Genomic DNA, 23,212 nt, shown 5'->3' on the forward strand with positions numbered 1-23,212 from the left:
CCTAACGCATTAAACCACTCCTATGCAGACTATTGGGTAGCAACTGTGCCTCCCTATCCTCATGGGAAAGGGCTCCCCCCCTGGGGAGAAGTGACGACACCTTGCAAATCGTCACATACCCTTCCCCCAATGCTGCTGGCTTCCCCATCTCCCTCTACGGGAAATCGGACAGAAAATCAACATTTCCCTTTTCTTTGCCTTTTCTGTGTTATACATTAAAACAGAAAGGCTGGAGATCAAGTAACCAGCGTGTTATTTGTGGATTTGTCTCTTTTAGCAGACTGATCCAGGTGAGTGGGATCGTGGTCAGTTATTAACATACTTTTTCTACCCATCAGAAAGTAATTTAAGTGGGGGGCGCTGTTGCGCCGAAGCAAGATGGCCGCCTAACTTCGGAGCTCCGAGCCGGGAGAGCGTACGACCACTTGAAAAGTGCTCCTCTACGCTGGTTGTCCTCCCGTCTGCGTGCGGGGCTTCATCTGCAACACATCCGCTGCACTCCCGCTGATTTCTGGCCCCTGCTGCCCCTTCTGTGGACTGTACTGCTGCCCTCCACTTTGCCGGGCTCTTACTACGCCTGGCTGCCCGCCCACGGCTCCACCAGCTGCGGCTCTCCCATCCACGTCAGGACGCGGCGCCGCAGGCCGCTGTGGGGGAGGGGTGCCAGAGCACTCCTCGCCGGCCGGGCTGGCCGGTACCCGCGCTTCATCCTCGGCCGCATCGCTTCTCCTGGGGACTACGCGCACAATGCCTGGACCTGTGGTAACCTGGGTTTCCTGCTCCTGCGGCGCCCGTGAAGCCGAGCTGCCTGGATCCCTGCCGTGGGCCGCGAGGAGCGGACCCCTCACGGCGGACACCCGCGTCTCCGCTCCGCTTGCCTGCGGCCCCCCCCCCTGCCTGTGGCGCCCTTGACGCCGTACTGCCTTGCTCCCTCTCGCGAGTCGCGGGGAACGGACCCCCCGCCGCGGACCCCTGCTCACCAGACAGCTACTTACCTGCGGCGCCCCCCCCGGCGGGGCGCGCCCTCTCTGAGCCGCGACAGAGCAAGGTAGGGGGGTCCGAGGGGGGGGGCACTTGGTGTTGCTCCCATCTGCTGCGGGCCTGGACTGGAGCCAAGCCTTCGGACCGCACTTACCACGGTGCTGCCCCCTGCCAGCTCCTGCGATCTCGACCTGCACCAACCTTGGTCCCTGGGCCCCGGCGGACACTTATTTTGAGACTCCAAGGCTCTCACCGGCCTCCATCTCACCTGCCCCCCCACCCCCCCAACTCTGGATCTGATTACCCCACTGGGCGGCCCTCGTTGAATGCCCCCCTCAACGCTACTTCTGGCCCACGAACAATTGGCCCTACTTACCAGCCGACCCACTACTAGCTCCCCAACACCCCCAGGCTTCTGCTGGCGGCCGCCATTAACTCGGAGCATTCCTAGAGGAGGGGCCCTAACCCCCTACAATTTCTGAGCTCCCCCTGCACACCATTGGCAGCCTCACCTCCGACCTACCCCACTGGTCCTGGACCCGGCGGTCTCACCCGCTATTCTCTATTGGGGTTACTTGGTTCTCCCCCGAACACATTCAGCTGCTCTTCATACCCTCCCTCCTCTCCACCTAGCCGCTTAACGGGTCGACTATTGGAGGCCCTCTTGCCACACCTGTACCTAATCCTGGACACCAGACGCACCCCTTCGCCATGACCAAGGGAGCCGGCTCAAATAAGAGGCAGGCCTCGCTAAATATGTTTGCCAAAACTCCCTCCAGGCCGCTAGCTGATGAGGCACCAGTCATCGCAACGCCCTCTGCCTCAGACGACTCGCAGAAAATGATGGAATACATGCGAGAGGGTTTTACTGCACTCCACACTAAGCTGGACGATATGAACGGGACCATCTCTTCCATAAAGGCACATATCGAAAAAACAGACAGCAGGGTTGCTGAGATCGAGACCAGGGTCAGCACCGCAGAGGACGACCTGGTCTCCCTTCGCACAGCTGTGTCCACCCTGACCAACCGGATCTCTATGGTCGAAAAGAAAAACGACAACCTTGAATCCCGCTCTAGGCGGAATAACCTCCGCATTGTTGGCATTCCCGAGGACGATATCGGGGAGCCCCTGGAGGACTACGTTGAACGCACCCTTTTGACCCTCCTGGATAGCCCCAACCTCTCGGCACAATTTGCAGTGGAGCGAGCTCACCGCTCTTTGGCCCCTAGACCCAGGCCTGGTGCCCCACCCCGCCCTATCATTGCCGGAATCCTTAACTTCTGTGACCGCGATGCCCTGCTCCGGGCGGCCAGGGCCAAGGGCGAGCTCCATCTGGGGGCTGCAAGGATACACTTGTACCCGGATTACTCTGTGGCTGTGCAGCAAGAACGTAAGACCTTCCTTGCGGTGAAGAGGAGACTCCGGGACCTAGGGTCAAATACTCCATGCTCTTTCCCGCCAAACTGAGGATTGTACACTCTAATCAAACACACTTTTTCACTATCCCCGAAGAAGCCTCGAAATTTATAGATGAACACTTTCCGGGTTGATGTGGACGGTGTTGATATGGGTTGTATGGTTTCTCAATGATTCTGGTGTGGTTGCCCTGCGGGGTGGGGCCGCCACGGCGCCCCCCCCCCGCGATGGCCCCTATTCATCGTACTTTATAGTGGTTCATGTTGTTGATGTCGTTTCATCTCCAATCTGTCTCGGCGTATCTCGTACCCTACTACTGTCCCGCTCACTGTAATCACAATCTCTCAGGGGTCCCTTCCTGGAGTCACCCGACATTTCATTCCACTCACTTTGCTCGTTGTGACCACGGGACACATGTCCCTTCTAGCTAAATACACACCCAACTATGTGGTTACCACGTCCTATCGCGCGGCGACACCCCAAGCTCTGCTGGGCCCACTTTCTCACAGATTTGGACCCGAAGTAACCCGCACACACTCTAAATGCCCTGCCTAATCCTACCATGTAGCATAACTCTCCTTACGCTCTCCCGGTCCGGCGCGCCATTGCCCGGCCGCAAGCAGACCCCCTGGCGTTGATGCCTATAAGTTTACGTTTGCTGTGGTTTTGTTTGGGTCTCGTCCTTCCGATTGGGGGAGGGATGTGGGTGGGGGGTAATTTGGGAATGTCATGGTTTATAAAACTCTTGACAGCTTTCAGAGGCACCACAGGCACCACGTGCCATCAATCCACACATATGGTCAGAGGACCGCATACTACATGGGCACACACCGTTCACCTTACTGGAATCAACTCCTGTCTATCCCACCACCACCCCTTCAAGTATGGCTGATACAACTCTGTCCTTTATGAGCTGGAACGTCAGGGGTCTCGGCAATCATAAAAAGATGCGACAGATTCAGCTTCACGCTGAGCGCCACGGAGTGAAGATCCTGTGTCTGCAGGAAACTCACGCTCGCTCTGAACACTGTGAGCGTTTCGCCAAGCAATGGGGCCCCCCGAGGTATTATACTAATTACTCCACCCAAAGTCGGGGCACCCTCACCCTAATACATAAAAGCCTGAAGTTTACATGTCAGCACTCTCACATAGACCCACTCGGTAGGTTTGTGCTCATCACCGGTATATTACAGCAACAGGAAATTGCCATTCTGAACATATATGGTCCCAACGTCGACGACCCTGACTTCTACCTCCACCTGGCCACTCTGCTCGAGTGCTACCCTCTAATTCCCATCTTATGGGGCGGTGACTTCAACACGATACTAGATGTCAACCTGGATAGATCGGGTTCTCGCCCCCGCCAACTCTCTAGGGCAGCATACTCTATCCTCACCTCGCTCCCCCGCTTGGCATTGGTAGACGCCTGGCGCCTGATGTACCCCGATGACCGTACATACTCCTACTCCTCAGTGCATGACTCCCACTCTAGGATAGATAGGTGGCTCGTCACAGATATACTCGTTAGATGCATCACCCACTTAGCCATACTCCCCAGGACGCTATCGGACCATTCACCCGTACTAATCTCTTTGAACTGGGGATTAGACCCCAACAAAACTAGACAGTGGAGGCTGAGCCCCCACTCACTTCTTGACCAAGTTTTCGTGTCTGAACTTGAGACCTCTATCGAGGAATATTTCGAGTTTAACTTACATTCTGTTCCAACATACGCGGTGCTATGGGAGGCCTTTAAAGCACACACTAGAGGGGTTGCCATCTCCAAGTGCAGTGGCATACTCAGGGACATTCGGGCCGATATCGCTGTTTGCGAATCGGCCCTCTCCGTCTATGAATCCCGATACGCTGATAACCACTCTCCGGCCACACTTGCGCTCCTGGGCTCTGAGTTGGACAGGTTTCGTGGCCTTGCTGAGCGCGAGGTCAGGTTCCTAGACTCCCCCCCAATCAGCGAGAAAATATGGCGAGGGTGAACGACCCGGCAGAATGCTGGCTAGACTATTGCGCCGCGAGTTCGGGGCCCCCCCATATCCCGGCCATTTCCAGACCAGATGGCACACTTGCCACCTCCCCTCAAGACATCAATTCCGAGTTCCTCGCATTCTACACCTCCCTGTACTCAGAGGTAGACAGTTCCCAGGTCTCCGACATTAACTCCTTTTTAGAGGGTCTTCCTCTGTCGGTTCTGTCGGACGACGCTAGCGCCTCCCTCGAGAGGCCGTTCACCTTAGAGGAAATTGTAGAGGCCATTGAGTCACTGGCATCCGGTAAAGCCCCTGGCCCCGATGGGATCCCGATGGACTTCTATAAGCTATTCAAGACCCAATTGGCGCCACACCTACTAATGCTCTGGGAAAAATCATGCGACCGGGGCATTCTCCCACCGTCCCTCCGGGAAGCATTGATTACAGTGCTTCTTAAACCAGGAAAAGACCCTACGCAGTGCGGCTCGTACCGTCCCCTCTCTCTGATTAATAGTGACATTAAGATATTTGCCAAGCTACTTGCTAACCGCTTAGCCCCATACATGTCCCACATTATTCATCCAGATCAGGCCGGTTTCGTCCCCGGCAGATCCACCTCCCTAAATTTGAGGAGACTTTTCAATGTGATCACTAGAATTGACCCTGCCACCCAGGCTGTGGCGGCTGCATTGGACATGCAAAAAGTTTTTGATTCGGTCTCATGGAGATACCTATGGTGTGTCCTAGAGAAATGTAACTTCGGCCCTAACTTTTGCACCTGGATAAAGCTCCTTTACACTAACCCGTCCGCCAAAGTCCGCACAGAAGACAGGTGCTCCTCCCCTCTTCAGATTTTTAGAGGGACACGCCAGGGATGCCCCTTCTCCCCGCTTATTTTTGCAATTGCCATGGAGCCCTTTGCTGACATGATTAGACAGTTGCATTCGCACAGAGGGTTGCGCACGTCTGGCCAGACTGACATAATCTCCCTCTACGCAGACGATACCCTCCTGTATGTCCGATCCCCTGCAGCCAACCTTCCGCCCATACTGAGTGATGTGGCCCGTTTCGGTGACATATCCGGTCTGAGGATTAACTGTTCTAAATCTGTATTGTTTCCGCTCACAGACTCCACACAGGCTCCCCCCGAGCTGCATGGGTTCAACTGGTGTCCCAATAGTTTCACCTACCTAGGTGTGGTGGTCTCCCGGCATACACCCCAACTGCGCGATGACAACTTCCACGCCTATCTAACTACCCTTCAGGCTAAGGCCACCAGCTGGACTTAACTTCCCCTCTCACTTGCGGGTAGGATTGGTATACTCAAAATGATTGTATTACCCCAATTACTGTACCGATTTACTAATCTACCCCTCTGGCCAGGGGATAATTTTTTCCGAATGCTTCGCAGCATATGTAACACCTTCCTATGGCACTCCGGAGCTGTCGGTCTCAAATTCTCCACGCTATCCGCCCCTAAAGCGTTAGGTGGTTTCGGCGCTCCTGATTTTGTCAGATACTGGGTGGTGGCCCAGTCACAGTTTGCGGCATTTTGGTTCAACACTGTCGACCCCCCCCCCCACATGTTCGCCTTGAGAAGCTGTCTGTCTGTGACCGGGTGATAGGCTCCTTGATCCTCCAACCGATCCGAACTCTGCGAATCCAGTGATCAGCACATCCCTGGCCCTTTCCAAACTCTGGACCATGGTTGACACTCCCAGCCCGTTCCACGGGGACCTCCCACTGTGGAACTTCCTGCCCGGTGTCCCGCACGTTCCTCTCTCCGTCGTCAACCGCTGGGCTACTGCAGGCTTCCTGACTCTGCGCGATGCCTTTGAGCAGGGGAACTTTATAGAATGGTCTGACCTTCCCCCCTCACTTAAGCGCCGACCCTCGGTGTGGCTACAGTACTCTTCACTCCGTGGACACCTTAAAGCCAGATATTCAGACTTCCCCGCCTTGCCTCCCGATGAACCGGTAGTAGAGGAGCTTTGCTCCTACCTCTCCTTCAAAGGTAAAGTGTCAAGGCTCTACACCCTACTTCAGTCCAGAGCGGCCCCCCACTTCACCGAGCTTCGTCACAAATGGGAGAGGGATCTCGGCTCGGAGATCACCGATGAGAGGTGGACTCGTATGTGCGCCCGCACTCACGAGGTTTCCTACAACACTAAATTCAAACTCATCCAATTCAAAATCCTGCACAGATATCATTATACACCTATGAGACTTCATCGTATCTCCGACACTAACCCCCCCTCCTGTCCCAGGTGTGGCGCAGACCAAGCATCCTACATGCACATGCTGTGGCTCTGTCCCCGGTTAGCCCAATTTTGGCTAGATATTTGCTCTACATTGTCTGACATTCTGGAACACCCGATAACCCCTACCCCACTGCATTGTTTTTTCCATGATTTCCCTCAGTTGTCTCGTGACTCTAGGAAACTGGCAGGTCTCTGTATGCTGCTGGCAGTTCGCTGTATATTATTATGTTGGCTTCGTCCTAGAGCTCCTACCTATACACAATGGCTTGATTCGGTCACATGGGCTCACGATACCGAGCAGTCCTGGAGTGCGATGCAGTGCTCCCGCTCCAGGCCGAGGGATGTCTGGCCGAAATTTCGAGACTACATTGCTGCCCTGGCCTCACCATCAACTTCCGCCACTGCCTCCCCAGGCGGTCCCCCATAGTGGATGTCATCTTAAAATGTATATGTTAATAACCTGTATTCACTGTTCTCCTAAAAGGTCACTTTTTTGATACGAATTGTATTGCCTAAAAAATTTTCTCTGCGTGTTTTTCTGCACTGGTGCCATGTGGCTCCCTCTGTTTTTGTTTTTTCCTTGTTTTGCTGTCAAGTCAATAAAAAGAAGTTTAAAAAAAAAAAGAAAGTAATTTAAGTAACCTACCACCCATTTGATTTCCAGCACCTCAAGCTTGATGGTTGCATAATTGTTTTCCCTTGGGAAGAGCTTCCGACTGATGTATAAAACTGGATGCTCTGTCCCATCATATTCTTGGGATAAAACAACTCCTATCCCCATCTTGGAAGCATCTGCCTGAAGGATGAATTCTTTATTAAAATTGGTAACCTTCAAGACAGGCTCACTGCATAAGATGTGTTTCAGTGTATTAAAGCTAGCCTGATCTTCCTTTTGCCAGCAAGGTTTTTGTGGCTAGGCGTTATTCAATTTGTCAGTGAGGCAAGATGCTGAATAATTAGGAATAAACCCCTGTTAATACCTGGTAAGCCCCAAAAAGGGGTCTCTCTTGGTTTTTGGGGGTGCGGGGGGATTCTGCACAGCCCTGACTTTTTTCAATTGGGGTTGGATTAATCCATTTCCCACACGAAAACTCAGATATTTGACCGCTGACACTTTATGACACTGGGTGAAACTTTTGGGGATAAGCTGTAAGGTCAGCTTGCCTTGGAGCGTGGGTGATTTCAAATAAGTGAAACAGGTGTTCCTCCCGGGTTTTGCTGTGGATCAATATATCGTCCAGATATGCACTGCAGAAGTGGGAAAAGGGTAGCAGTATCTGGTCAATTAGCCTCTGATTGGTCGCTGGGGCCCTGTGAAGTCTGAAGGGAAGGACTTTAAAGTGAATAGTCCTCTGGGGGTGGAGAAAACCCTCTTTTCGTTATCAGAGGGGTGCAGTGGCACCTGCCAATAGCCCATTGTTATATCAATCGTGGATATATAGACAGACCCATTCTGTCAATGAGGTTGTCAGTCCGAGGCATCCGATAGTTATCAAACTGGGATATGGCATTCAACTTCCGGAAGTCTTTACAAAATCTCCATGACTGATGTGGTTTGACTAAAAGGACTATTGGTGATGACCACTGACTCTTTGATTGTTTAATGATATCTACGGCTAGCATTTTCTCCACCTCCTGGAGGACTATCTCCTTTCTTGCCTCCGGAATTCGGTAAGGCCGCAGATTAATCACTTTACCTGGCGGTGTGCGAATGTCATGTTTAACCCCTTTCACCTGCCCAGGCTCGCTATTGAAGACAGCTGGGAATTGATCTGGTTGATCCCGGATGGTACGACATCCATTCACCGCCGTTTTTTTTTCGCTGCATTTTTTCATGCAGATTTTTTACCGCAAAACAACCCATCAAAATAAATGGGGGGTGGGTAGAGGGATATAAGGTTTCTGGGTGTGTCAGGACTAGATTTCAAATCAGTGGGAAAAAAATTAGATGAGGTTTTGCGGCAAAAAATGCAGCGAAAAAAAACATGCGATGGAATAACATGGAACCATCCCGGATGTCCAGTTGTTGCTCGGGTAGATAAGAGGGGACCAGACTATGGTCAATGTTTCCAGAGATTGAAGCTCTCATGAAAGGGTTTAAATGCATTTATCCTCCTGTAGCACATCTGTGATCTTAAGATACTGCTATAAAGGCTAATGGGGCCTCCTTTGGAACCTATCCATAAGACTTCCCCCAAGTTCCTTATGTACTTGGTGGTCTTTCTGGTGCACATCACTACTATTTCAGGAGTAAGTAACCAGCATGCACTTTCAGTTGCTGAGCCCTTCGTGTGGCTCTTTGTAAGAACAAGGTTGTTTTCAGGACTCTGCCTCTTTTCTCACCAAAATGTATATCTAAGTTCCCTATCAACCAATCCATTGAACTTCTAACATTACTCCCATACCATCTCACACCAGTGGAAAGGGCTCTTTACTCACTGGAAGTCTGCAGGGCGGTCATGATGGACATAGCCAGGACTATGTCTCGGCATAAAAATAGTCACTTCTTTGTGTCTTTTGCCGCATGCCCTGAGGGTAACTCAGCTACCCAGGCCACTACAGCACATTGGATTTTGCAATGCATATTTGTATTTTTTAATTTGTATTTATTTAAAGAACAGTGATGTCAATTTCAATCAGAAATTACTTACAATAACACACGTGCATATGGTGGAGGCCTTCCAATGAACAGTGCCTTTACAATAGCACAAAGATGAGAACAAGTTGTGAGTCTGTTTGAGTTTAAAAAAAGGGGGACGTATACCAGAAAAAAACAAACCGAATAGAAAAAATGATATTAATAGACGTAGGACTGCAGAAGCTACTAGAAACAGGAACCTGGTTAAAGTACTCAAATATGACCTTTATCGGCAAGACAATCAGTTTATGATGAAGATTCTTTTTCATTCCGATAATAGACAATTATGGTCTTGTATAAATAAAATACAGGATTCCACCTATGATTCTAGGGTGGAATCTATACGAGAAAGCACGTGGGTTTCTTATTATGCTAATATATTTGGTACTCTTCACCCCCTTAGCTGCTTGATATTCTAGTGTCTTTGAACGACCAATTCTTGATGAGCCCTGCCCATGGGCTCTGGATGACATAGTATGGGCTATAAATAGACTCAAACCATCTAGGGCTCCCGGTCCGGATGGTCTGCCGCCATTTCTCTTAAAAACGGGACCCAGAACTTTGGGCGCGTTTCCTTAAACCCTATTTTGAGGAAATATACATTACTAATAGGGTTCCTTTGTCTTGGAATGAGTCTATTGTTGTTCCCATATTTAAGAGGTAATGACGTGGACCCTGGGAATTATAGGCCCCTCGCTCCAACTGACTCCACATGTAAAGTGTTTTCTATACTGCTCTTAAGGGATCTCAACAACACCCTGAACCAAAATAAAACATTCACATTTTCAGGTGGATTTTCGCCAAGAAAATGGTACATTCCTAAATGCTATGCTGTTGAAACAAACACTTACTGCAGAAAGTAAAAGCCACACAGGGGGTGGAAATATATATGGCCTCCCTGGATTTATCTGCGGCTTTTGACTGCGTAGTACGCGAATGTCTGTGGGATAAACTACTTAGATTAAAGGTTCCCATGAAAATGGTTCAGCCTATTGCTTCACTCCATCATGATTCAAAGCTTTGAGTTCGCCTTAGTAAGGATGGTGCTGTTACAAGACGTATATTGGTTAAGGTGGGACTTAAGCAGGGTTGTATCTTAGCTACAACCCTCTTCAACGCATATCTAAGTGATATTGAGAAGATTTGGCGTGCTCATGGTTTGATTCCTGCGAGGCTGGGCCATCTTGACATTCATTGGTTCGCTTATACTGATGTTATTGTCATCTTTGACAGAAGGGCGCGAGGCCTCCAACTCAAGCTTAATCATTTTCATCAGTATGCCGTGTCTAACAGTGTGATGGTAAATGGTGATAAGTCCAAGGTGGTTGTGTTCTCTAGTGGCAAGAAGTCTGTGGTTAAGCAATGGTCACTGGGCACTGGTCTCGAGGAGAGGTTGGCCACAATTTGCTATATGGGGTATAATTTGACCTGTACATCTTCAGTTAAGATGTGGAAAGATGTGTTAAAGGCCAAACTAATCCCTTTGAGGTCCCATATGAAGCGCATAGTTAGGAGAGTGTGTGGTTTTTCCACTTCTACCTGCACTCAAATATTACCGGTGGAAGGTAGAACCAGCCTTGTTGTTCAGGCTTCTATTGGCGTCTGTTGATGTGCGGCCTGTTTTTGATACCCTGCAAGGGCTTTTGTGGAAGAATGTAATGGGCATGGCATCATCGATCCCTAATGTGGTCATTCGCCATGAACTTCGTGTATCGCTTCATGCTCGATCGACAGCAATGTAAACAACTCTCGGTTTCTTGAGGCCCACAACTAACTCCTTATTTGTGGATTCTCAATTTATGGCAGAATATGGTACAGTTCCCTCTGTGAATGTGTTTATGATTTGCATGAGGGAACTACTGGAACAAACTGGTTCATCAGATATGGAACTAACGTTGAATCCCGATAAAGTGACATTTAAACTAGGCCACGATGACTGGAAGCTATCACTTTAGTTATTCACTTTATAGAGAATATGCCAAGTTCCCCAGAAAAAGGCGATGGGAGGGTCTACCTATATATTTGTAGTGTTTTCCTTGTCATAGCACCCGACTGGTTTTCTTACGCTTCAAGTTTAACCAATTCCACACTAGAGAGAGAACTAGGCACCGGAGTGGGTCCCTTACTAAATTGTCGTTACTGTAAGTGTCAAGATGTCACTGAATCTCTCAAACATTGGATACTGGACTGTGAAGCTCTCAGTATAATTAGACTTACTGCTTTTGTTAAGGAAAAGGAGAGTTTTTCCTCTGAAAATTCCAGAGAACTGTTTTCATCTAGACTGATGTGGGGAACGAATATATCCTTGATTATTGTGCTTGTACGTTTTCTGAATGGTATAGATTTTCATTTTTAATTATCTGTTTTTATGTACTGTGGAACTGAAGACAGTGTTTTGTACTTTATCTACTATGAACTTGAGGAAGGCTAATTAGCTTTTATATTTTTTTCCAATTTTTCTGTATGTTATGTGTAAACCAATATTTGTCTTCATGTTTTTTTGTTTTATCTCTTCTAATGCTTTGTAAATTTGTGTAAGGTTTTCTGTAAACCAAAACACAATAAACTAAATAAAAGAAGTGATATATAAGAACACAGATAACTTATAAAGGTGGCACATTAACCTAAGGGGGCAAGTGCTTCAAACTAAAGAGGATCACTATTTAAATGTGTAAAATTACGTTATTAATCACTGTAGTAAGATGTGGGGTCAGGTAGGGAAGATGAGGGAGAAGGAAGGGTGAGTTCATTCTTGCAAGTAAGTCAAGTTTAAGTCAAGCTTTCAAGAGATCCACATTTGGGCCAGATTTGATTGTTGGGGGCAGTGTGTTCCAGTAGAGCGGGGCGAATAGGGAGAAAGAGTGGAAGCGAGAGGAGGTTTAGGAAGGGTATGGGATGGTGAGGTTGAGCGTAGAGGAGGTCTGAGGGAGGACAAGATGGTGAGTAAACTAAGGTACACTCATACATGTACAAAAGGGCAAGACTATTGATAGCTTTGTAGACTAGGAGAAGAAACTTGAAAAGAGAGCGGTTGTGCATGAAGTTCCAACCAGCATGTTGTCAGTAGGTAGAAGAAGGGGGAGAGGATCTGGGTAAGTTGTAGAGAGTATGGGTAGCAAAGTTGAGGTCTTTGTCTAGAGGGAGGGAAGAGTAGAGAGGAATGCCAAAGAGTAGGCTTGAGCAGTAATCGGGTTTGCTGAGCATGAGTGGAGTCTTTGTAGAGTGGGTAGTAAGAAAATAAAAAAAAATTCTGAATGTTCAGGTTACAACAAGCAGCAGAGGCAGTGATATTGATGAATTGTTGCAGTCAAAGGTTGCTATCAAAAAGGACCCCAAGATTACAAGCCTTGGGTGAGGGAGCAAGAAGGTCATGCAAGAAGGTGATAGAAGAGGGGAGGTCAAGGGAAAGATGGCATTGGAAGCCATGAGAAAGATGACTTCTGTTTTTGGAGAGTTCAGCATGAGGTAATAGAGAGCCAGTCAGTAACTAATTGCAGTGAGGCAATTCATAATCCCTTCCAAGATGGCTGAGGTGAAGGAGGCAAATGAGAAACATATGAGAGTCATCAGCAAAAAGGTGATTGTGAAAGACAAAGGATGAAAGAAGTCCTCCTAGGAAGGATGAAAGAAGTCCTCCTAGGACAGAGGGTAGCGACTGATGCTTGTGGGATGTTGACAGAGAGGTGTGAGGTCAGAGGTTTGCGAGTTCCAGGAGATTTCAAAGGATCCATGTTTCAGGTAGGAGGCGATCTAGACCACCAGATTTGTGGAACCCAACATCCTGGAGAGTGAGGACGAGAGAAAGAGGAGTGGTTGACAGTGTGAACAGCAGCATAAAGGTCCAAAAGGATGAGTATAGAAGAGTTTGGAGTGTTAAACAATAGAGAGAAAGTTGGAAATCCACATGAATGCAGTCTCAGTGGATTGTTTACTAGGGAAGCGAGATTGAAGTGGATCGCCAATGCCATTATCCTCAAGGAACTTAGTGATCCGGTCGAAGACATCCACTCAAGGACTTTTGAATAATGGGGAAGGAGGGAAACTGGGCAATGGTTTGCTGGGACGTTGAGGTCAGCAGAGGGTGTCTTCAGTAGTTGTAAGACAGTTGCTGATTGGGAGGAAGCAAGGAAGAGTCTTGCAGAGACATGGAGAAACTGAGAGGTTAATGAGCTCAGCAAGATGAGGACAAGTGATTGAGACTAAGGGCCTCATTACATATTTGGTGGTCTTCCAACGGTAAATACACCTGAATACTGCCAAACAGAATTACAGTCTCCACCACTTGGTCCAAAGGATTTACCGCCAGATTACAAATGGTGGTAGGCGGTGTTAGTCTCCATCTATTGGATTTCATAGGACCCCATGGGGATCTCAACAGAATTACCACTGGCCGTAATTCTTCCGATTTTCAGCAGTAAAGCAGCGGATTTACTTCCAGCTTTTTGCTGGAGGTAAATCCTCCACTTCACCACAGAAATTGTAGTATAGTCATGCGGTAATGCAACAGTCATGGAATTACTGCTCCGTTACTGACGTTTTTTACTACACTGCCGTACTTGTAATGAAGCCCTTTAAGTCTTTGAGCATCAGAGGAGCAAAAGGAGAAATAGGGGTGCAAACCGGGTTGGCACTGCGAAGGATGGATGCTAATTCAATGGGAGAAGTTGTCCAGAGTGGAAGAGGGAGTGGGGATAGGTGGTGGACCGGGGGGGGGGGTTTAGGAGGGAGAGAGGGGAGGGCGCTCTGAGTGTCAGACATTTTAGAGGTTTTAGAGCAAAGGTAGTGAACAAAGTCATTAGCAGAAAGGAAGGAGGCACTTGATATTGGCTAGGAAGGTGTAAGCAAAGATTGGAGAGTAGATGTTTGTGGCTGCGACTGTGAAGGGAGGAGATTAGGTTTGTGAATTAGGAGGATTTGTCAGTGTCCGGTGCAGAGGTTATGTTGGAAGCCTGTGGCTGAAATTCTCGGGGGAGAGAAGACCGAAAGTTATTTTTGGAAAAATAATTTGTCTTTTCTCCCTCGAACATTTCAGCCACAGGCTTTCAACCCCAATCCCCCATTGAAGACTTGTTTTACAGAGTTTGCGCAGCAGGAAACAGAAGGTGTTCCTTCACTAGAGGTTCCAGGTGGCCGGGTTGCACCTGAACCTATCTGGAGTAGCAGAAGCTCCAATTTCGAGTGGTGTGCACGGAGGTCGGCCAGAAGAGGCTGTTTGCCTGACTGCCGGAAGCCACAACACCAGAAGACCTGCGAACACCAAGCGGAGCAGGAGCAAGCGAGTTACCGGTCAGTTCACGATGTGCGAGTGACTCCGGAGTGCTCCGATGCTGTCTGCGTGTTCACAGCAGGCAGATTCACTCATGTGCGAGTGAAAGAAGTACGGTTTACAATTCTGAATACCGAACTGTGCGAAACCAACAAAAGTTAGATTTGTTGAACCAAAATGGATATGCAAGCAAGTGTGTGAGAGGGTGGAAGGACCAAAAACCATGTAGGAAACCTTTATCAAAACCAAGAACCTACAAACAATACCCAAGCCAAGAGTATTTAAAACTCAACAATATCAATACAATAAACATTGTTTAAGGCGAGAGGGGGACATTGGGGAACCCAATAATTGTAAGACTTGCTATTCATATCTTGTGAAGTACAGATCACTAATTGACAAACACACATTGCCAAAGCCAAGACAGGAGCATAGTGATACCATATCCAGGTCACTATTTGGTTGTTGGTGTAGAGTAGAAAGAATGGTGGCACACAGGCTGCCCTTCTGGATAAAATTATCCAGAGGGAGAGGAGCATAGTTGCCAAGGAATCCTAAAGAGCACTAATGTGATTTCTTGTTTTCCCGTAAGTGCCTTAAAGACTAATGCCAAAGAAACCTAGTGAAGTTGGTGTTGTCCTAAATTGGAAGTTACCACTGAAGCACACTTTATTCTTTTGTGAAGTACTAGACTGGCAGGCAAGTAACCCTGTATGGCAAGTTACTGATGAAGAAGGCCTGGCATGAGTGTAAGCCTGGTTGTAGTAGATAAAGTGCTGAACTGTGGTTCTAACAAAGACAACTTGTATAAACCTGTTCTTGCTCTAGGAGGAGTTGAAACATATAATTTTTTAAATCAAAGTGGTGACAAATCATCCTGACAGGCATGTGTTGGTTATTTGAAGAAGACTAATCTGAGACTTGTTCTTAATCCAGCAGGAGCTGGAGCATCCTATTTCTTCTGGTTCATCATTGAGACAACAGAACTTTGTGTTATCAAGGTTACACCTTTAAAACTGTGTTGGGACTTTGTGGCAAACCAGAATTTCCTGATTTCTTCTGAACTGTGAAGCAAAACCTTGCTCAGACCTGGGAAAGGGGAATTCACCCAGGCTATGAGAAGAGACATTGGTTACATTGCGAATTCGATCATATATTCTATATATTTGTTGAATTGAACTGCCATGCATTTCCTTATTGCTTTATTGACTGTACAAGTGTGAGGGACAGAGATCCTTTTATTAGTGTTCCTTTGGCTTATTTAAGGTGCGGCAATCCTTGTCCGGGTAGGGACAGTGAGGCGTTTATCCAACCTTTTTATTTAATAAAATGGCTAAAGTTGAAAACTCTTTACAAAGTTGTCTCCCGAACATTTCTGACCCCTCACAGAGAGGAATGCAGGACTGTTACAAATTAGCACACAAACTCTTGCCTTTCAATCCAAAAGCCCTACCACAAGAGGTACAGGAGTCTCCTACGAGCCCTTAAATCTCGTCCATTTCCCATAGGGGAGGACCCGTCCCATAGGGTCAGGGTGGTGCAGCCACAGTCCAATAGTTGCACTGGGGCTGCTGAATCAAAGGAGGATCACATGGGTGTGGAAATTCCTAATGGGACGAGGGACGATGGTATAAGGAGAACGTGGTATTTGAATACCCCTTTGCCCACTCCCTCGCCCTCAAAGTCCTTCCCTCTTATATGTGTCTGTGTAAGATAGAACATGCCCCTTCCTTACAAGACTGTAAGACTGAGATGAGCAAGAGTGAGAACAACCTAGAAGAAAGTCATATCAAACGCACTGCAACGAGGAAGAGGCGCAGAGCAATACCGATCACTGTGCAGAAGCTGAAGGAACGTCTAGTCAATATGGACCATATGTATGTATAAATACCAGGAACCCTGAGGTCGTGGAAGCAGGAAGCAAAGAGAATGCAGACTGGGATGCTGAGACAGGAACACGCCACTGCAAGGAGGGTCTAGCGGGGCGAGACCACTCCAGCAAGTCAGGAGAAGTTCCTGGTGTCCCAAGTAGCCGGCAAGCGTGTGGAGCATACAACACCTGAGCTGAAGGTCAGTTTCTCTAGCGGAGCTGCCGGAGACTGCAGGGAAGCACTGACCAGCAAGAAAGCAGTTTGGCATCCCGGAAGCATCAGAAGAGCCCTGAGAGCACCCCGAACCAAGGAAAAAGGTACACGGATGTGAGGGGAGGTACAGTGGGCCCAAAGCAGATGTGGGGTGCAAGGAAGAGAGCAGAAGCTAAGGTTTAGGCACCCTAACTATCGAAGTGGAACCAGTTGGAAAGGCAATCCAGACCTCCAGTGTAATCATCATAGTCACAGCACCTGGCAGGCTAGTATACCAGGTAGATTAAATACAGAAGAAAGCAAGTGCGAGTCTGTGACCCGCACCCATAAAAGCAGTGAGGGCCTCTCAAGTAACCATGGCAGTCACAATACCTGGCATGCTAGCATACCAAGTGGACTAAAATACAGAAGGAAGAAAGTGTGATTCTGGGACCCACACCCATAAAGAAACCAGGGGAAGGGAGTTATTCTTCCTGGTGTTTGTGGTCATTATAAAAAGCCAAGAGAAGGGAGGAATTCTCTTGGCACTTTGAAGGAGCTGAAATGAATCCAGGGGAAGGGAGTCAATCCTGTGGTGTTTGTGAACACTATAAAAAGGCCGGGGGAAAGGAGACATTCTCTTGGTCCTTCGGAAGTTTATTTTGGCACCAGTTATTGAACTTTATTTTTACCAACTGGAGAAGAACTTCTGAATCACACGTCCAGAGGAAGATCCCCATTCACTCTAGTATGAGTTACGAGTGTAAGGGTTGGAAATAGGTTTTGACACAGTGGTGGACTTTTCTTTCTTTCGACATCCTGGCAGACCCTTAGTTATTATTTTGAGGTAAGGAAACCCCTCTTATTGTAAGTCTGTAACAATCAACAAGGCCACTATTGTATCGATTTCTTACTCCTACACCCTTGCAAGCCACATTAGCTTTCATTGCAAATGTTCCTCTAGATGTCGTATGAAAGGCTGCCGCATTGAGCGCATTTCAGATCTTTACAAAACGCTACTTTGAGTATGCAAACATGAGCAATTTCACAGGTGGCCCAAGCCATTTTAAAACATTTGCTTACCATAGTTCCTTTAAGGTGCCCTTCACTTTATTTTGAATTTATATTGTGCATAGCTTCCTTGAAGGAAATTGGGCAGACTTAACTGCATTTGGGTGCCAATATTATTATGAATTACATGCTATAAATATTGTGTACAAAGCAATGTTCAATTATTCGATAAAGGTATGTTTTTAGAGTTTTACAAAATAGTGGAAATGAGTCCAGAGTTCTCAGATTGACAGGTAATGAGTTCCAGATACAGGGCCCCAGAACCGAAAACTGTGTCTTCTTTATGGGTATGAAAGGACATCAATATGACAAGCAGACGTCGCTTATCTAAGCGGAGAGATTGAGTTGGCCGATGAGTGACGATCTTGACTACCTGATGCTGGTGCTAGTCTGTTGATACATTTAAATACCAGGCAGAGTATCTTAAATCGGATTCTCTGCTTGACTTGTAACCAATGGAGGGAGGGATGGAGATTTGGGGTGATAATGGGACATGGAAGATTAATCTAACGGCTGCATTTTGTGTGACCTGCTTGCGTGACATCTGCTTTTCAAGGATACCAGCTTATATGGCCAACAGGTTTCCGGTTGGTTGCATTAAAGAAAGGGAGAATTGGACAAAGGCGGATCTGGAAATAGATGGATTTCACTATTTCACTGACCTGGGATTTATGGCCCAAATTACCTTGCCATATACATCCTAGTTTTCTTTTACCTAGGAGAGAGTAAGGTGGGATTTCTAATATTAGGGGAGAAGATGGATGTCGTGAATGGCTGCTTAACAGAATTTTTGGGCAAACTAGGACAAACTCTGGTTTTTGAGGGGATGTGTTGTAATTGCTTCTGGCTCATCCACTGTCTTACTTCAGATGCAAAGTCCACAATGTGTTAGAGATTCATTAAGATTTTTGACCCGCAAATAAAGTTGTGTGTCTGCATATCAATGGTAGTAATGCTTGACTTTAGAAAAGATACTCATGAGGGGCCGAATATATCAATATATTAAACAGTAGTAGGGATAGAGAAGAACCCAGAAGTCGTCCAAAAGTGATGAGAATGGGATCAGAATATCTGTTTTCAAGTTCGATTTGACAGAACAGGCAAAAATCATCTCAGAGTTCGCACACAGGCGACTTGCGTTAGCCTTGGTAACAGGATATCACAGTCAACTGTGCCGAATGCTGCTAAGAGGTCCAGCTTGATCAACTGGGTGGATGCTTCCTCATCGGAACATGTAAAAATATTGTCCCATACTGTCACCAGTGACATATTGGTACCATGGCTTGGTTAAAAACTGGACTTGTAGGGATCGTGAAGCTGTTGTTTTTCAAAGCATTATTGCAATTGCAGAGTCCCTATCCTTTTAATATTTTTTTACGGCCAAAGCAGTCCAGCAATGTGGTGGCATAATGGAAGGAATAATGGTCCAGCAAGGATTTTATCTATATTTTTCTCTCTATATATAATCTGAAATAAAGTATAGGGGGTAGGCCTGAACTGAGGAATGCTCAAAAATGGCCTTGGAGAGGAGCTTTTTGTGGAAGGTGAAGGCACGGGATTTACAGAGGAAGTTCCATGGCGCCCCTGAATGTATGCAATTTTTCCTACAAAACGTTGTTTAGGTATTATGACACTATCAAGTTGGTTCTAAAGAAAAGTATATTTTTCTGTAAAAAGACTTTTTCTGTAGGTGGTTAGGACAGTCCTGACTAGGAAGAGATTCAGGTCCCTTTTCTCCGCCACAGTTTGTTTTTGCCAGAATACCTTTTTCAATAGTTTGAAAATACTGATTGGTGGATTTCTTTGTGTGCTCTATGATGAATCCAGGGAATTCTTCTCTTCCTCCCAAGCGGGAGCCGCGGCCTTTGAGCCCCTCTACACAAAACCCTCCCTAGGGGTCAGGACATGCAGGATTCCACTGGGGGTGAAGCAGCAAGGTGGGGAGGAAGAGAAAAGATTCCAAGGCAGAGTGAATAGAGAGAACGTCCCAAGGTGAGGCAGGAGAGAGAGAGAAAATCTCAAGGTGGCATGTAAGAAAACCACCCCAAAGCAGGAAGAGAGAAGTGAACCCTGAAGTTGGGTGACAGGAACCAGACCCCAAGGCGGGGAGAGAGAAACCATAAGCCATGGTCGGATATAAAAAAAAACCCTGGCTGAAAATGCCAGGAACCTTGATACAAGGGGAGGAACCTGATCAAACTTTTCCATGTGAAGACAATAGACACTACTGAAACTTGATTGAACTGTACCAATGAGCGAGTGAATGAAGAGACACTCAAGGATACTTGCTTAAACTGTGTGCCTAGAGCCAGGAGGCTTATCTAGAAATACACTGGGTGAGGGTCAGGAACCATCATTCACTCATAAGGGTCATTGGCCTATGTATATTTTTGTTGGATTGGTATTTCTTTCGTAAATGGTAGGGAAAGAACTCTGGTTAGGATTTTGGATGGAGGACTTTATGGTTTTTAACGACATCCTGAACAGCACCCTTTTGTGATTTTCTTTGTGGTATAGGGCAAAGAAAGAGTTAGGGTTAGCATTGCATTTGCGAGAAAAGTTGGTTACAATTCCACCTTGTCCGTCTCCTGATTCTGACTTGCCATAAGTCATAAAACCCCTTCCTCCTATATGTTGATTTCACTTTTGCAGGGATTGAAATTCAAATTGGATAAGCTGGAGCTAAAAGAAACTCCTGGATATATGTAATTAACCATTGAGCAGGAGCTACCACTGGGGAACGAGGAGCTAGTACATATCATTCGACAAATGTAACTTATGCATAAGCGCAAGACTTAACATTTTTTCCATTATTTATAAACCCTTGGGCTTGAAGTGTCATATAGATGTGTTTTAATTATTATTTATAGATTGTCCCGAACGCACAGAGTAAATGTCACATAATTATATTTGTTGAGCGTCAGTTGGCTTGTGAGACAAAAGTAGCTCCTGGTGTCAAGCTAACCAAGCTATTTTACGCTGCAAGCAGGGGCTAAGTAGCTCCCCTCAATTTCAAACTCTGCTTTTGTCATAGCAAAACAAAACCTTCCAGGTTACTTTTCTGAACCCCATTTTTTGTCAAATTCTACATTTTTTAACTGCAGATTTATAGAACTGTGTTTTTATGAATAATGCACAGTTCTTTTTAAAGTAAGTCGCATGTTTTCAAACATGATCATGAAAATTGTTGTTTTTCCAGTAATCTTCCTCTCACCTTTCTGTCAAGGAGTATGTCACGTTTGTGCTGGTAACTTGTGCCTCTTGCGCCGGTTCTCCAGAATTCTGTCTGACTCTGTCGTCATGTAGGATGACACAAAGAGACGTCGCAGAAGACTCACGAATCAATGAATACTCTGGAATCCTCTGAAACCCCTTGCAGCAACCCAGTTTGTCTTCCCCCGATTTACGTGGTATCGGGACAGTGTTAAACACTGGCTGGGGAGGCACAAGTTGTTTCACGTTGCTGGAAGGTGATGTAGATTGGTTGACTCTTCCAACAAGCTGCAGACTAGTAGGTAAAGCAGGTGGTGGTTTTCTGAATACTGCCTCAAGCTGGTAAATGGATGACGAATGCAGAACAAGGCAGTATACTGACAGACAAGAGGCTGAATGGCAAGGAGCAGGCAAACAGGTAGAGGGCTAGGCAAGGCGCTAACAGGTAACGGGAAGATTGTCCGGCAACAGGCAGACAGATGCAGCGCAAGGCAAGGCAAGGCAAGGCAAGGCATTGACAAGAAAACTGTCAGGAATGCAAGGAGCAGGTGTCAGCAGCAAACAGAAAGGACAAGGTACTTGAAGAGAACATGGACTAGTAGGAAGAAGAGGACCACGGAATAATACAGAATAACGAGGCCAAGGATAAGAGCAAGGCAGAACCTAAGTCTTAGAAGGAGGACACAAGGCAGAATGGCAAACCACGGGGGAAAGAACATTTGCAGTGTTGACACACCAAACTGTTCCAGCTGCTGGCAGTTAAGATTTCCTGCTTCCTGTAGGGAAGCCATGCAGCCATGGCAACCGAGAGCGCCCAGCCAAAAGTGGGAGCACGTTGGCAGGTGGCGGAGCAACGTGACGTGTCCGCACAAACATGGTGGACCCTGTTCGGCTAGCAGCACAGTCAGCTGCATCCCCGTGTCGAGCCTGCATGAGTCTGTGTGGCCCCAGGATCCTACAGTGCAGACGCCACTGCGGATAAAGCCACCACCCAACTGCAGGTTAGTGGTCCGATGCAAGGCGGGCATGACACATAATGATCTTGACTTTCCTAATACAGTTTCAAAGCTGGAGGTGAACCTATAATGCTAATGCTTTGAGAGTATTAAATTGACTTTAAGCATGCTCACCTGCTGAAGGAGGATACTGATGCAAAGGTGGCGTGATTGTTGGCATAAACTTGTAATCAGGCAAAAATAAAGAGAAAACCTACCTCTCCCTAACTCTAAGAGGTGTTTCCATACCTCACCCAAAAATACTAAGGGTGCTGTCAGAATGTCCATGTAAATTAAGAGTACACCGTCCTGTGTCAAAACTTCTATCCCCTACACTTGAAAACTAAACTACAAATGTAATGGATCTTCTTGGGCCAGAAGAATGATTCACTTCTTCTGGATAACAGACTCCAGTTCCAACTGTAGTTGGGACCTTTACCTGAGGGAATGACTCCCTTCCCCAGGTCTCAATCCTTTTCCAAGGTATCAAAACAAAGTTCAAGGTTAAGCTGTCAACAAGTGACAAGGTTCTCAGTTCAAACTCGAAAAGGTATAGTTCCAATTCAAACATCAACATTCCTTATTGCCCATAGTTGTTTCTTCACTATTGGGTTCCTTGCTTATCTTGTTCTGAGTGTTTTCACAACGCCATAAAAATTACTCCCTTCTCTGGCTTTTCCTTGACTTACTCTACAGGTCACAAAACCAGGGTAACTCCCTTCCCCTGGCCTTATCTCCGGCTTACTTTGTAGTTTACAACACCAGCAGGAATGTCTACCTTCCCCCAGCCTTCTCTCAGGTTTATTTTGTAGTTCACAGCACCAGGGGAAGTGACTCCCTTGCCCTGGCTTTCCTTTCTCCTTCCTTTACTGGCCTGTAAGTTTGGGACCCAAACTCCTAGAATTCTGCAATTTTTTTCTTTGACAGACCTGGTTCACTATACTGCCAGGTACTGCGCCAAAGAAGAGGGCTTGTGGTGCTCTTCTCAATTGGGTGCAGGTCCCAGACCTGTGCTTCTCTCTCTGATTGCTCTGGCAGTCCTGGCTCACACCTCTGCTACGTACTGCATGAAGAAGAGGACTTGTGATACTCTTCTCAATTGGGTTCGGGTCCCAGACCCATGCTTCTCTCCACTTCACACCACCACCCACCGTCTCGGTCACCCAGATACCTCTAGGGTGTTTGCCAGTCCTCTCTGGTTGGTCTTGGGCTTTCCCGCATGCTTCTCCATGTTTTCTGCGACTTCTTATGGCTCTCTGGGAGCTGCTGTGGCTCTGCAGTGTGCGGCTCCTCTGGGGCTGTGTTGCTTCCCTTGGCAGC

At 47.2% G+C, this 23,212-nt stretch overlaps 1 protein-coding gene across 7 annotated transcripts in view; it reads left to right on the forward strand.

Moving 5' to 3' along the window:
* The window catches only part of LOC138467522 (zinc finger protein 568-like), a 779,018-nt gene that overhangs the window by 738,655 nt on the left and 17,151 nt on the right, over window positions 1–23,212 (forward strand). For 2 of the 7 annotated variants that reach the window (XM_069607624.1, XM_069607623.1), the window contains one exon: window positions 15,490–15,907. The exons of the other annotated variants lie outside the window; for them this stretch is intronic. In XM_069607624.1, coding sequence (XP_069463725.1) covers window positions 15,490–15,620 — 131 coding nt within the window. In that variant the 3' untranslated portion in view covers window positions 15,621–15,907. Of the gene's footprint in view, window positions 1–15,489; window positions 15,908–23,212 lie in introns of those variants that run through there. 7 annotated transcript variants of the gene reach the window in all.

The sequence above is a fragment of the Ambystoma mexicanum genome, chromosome 4q (genome assembly GCF_040938575.1).
Source record: "Ambystoma mexicanum isolate Mex_15411 chromosome 4q, UKY_AmexF1_1, whole genome shotgun sequence".
In the NCBI taxonomy this organism is placed as follows: Eukaryota; Metazoa; Chordata; class Amphibia; order Caudata; family Ambystomatidae; genus Ambystoma; species Ambystoma mexicanum.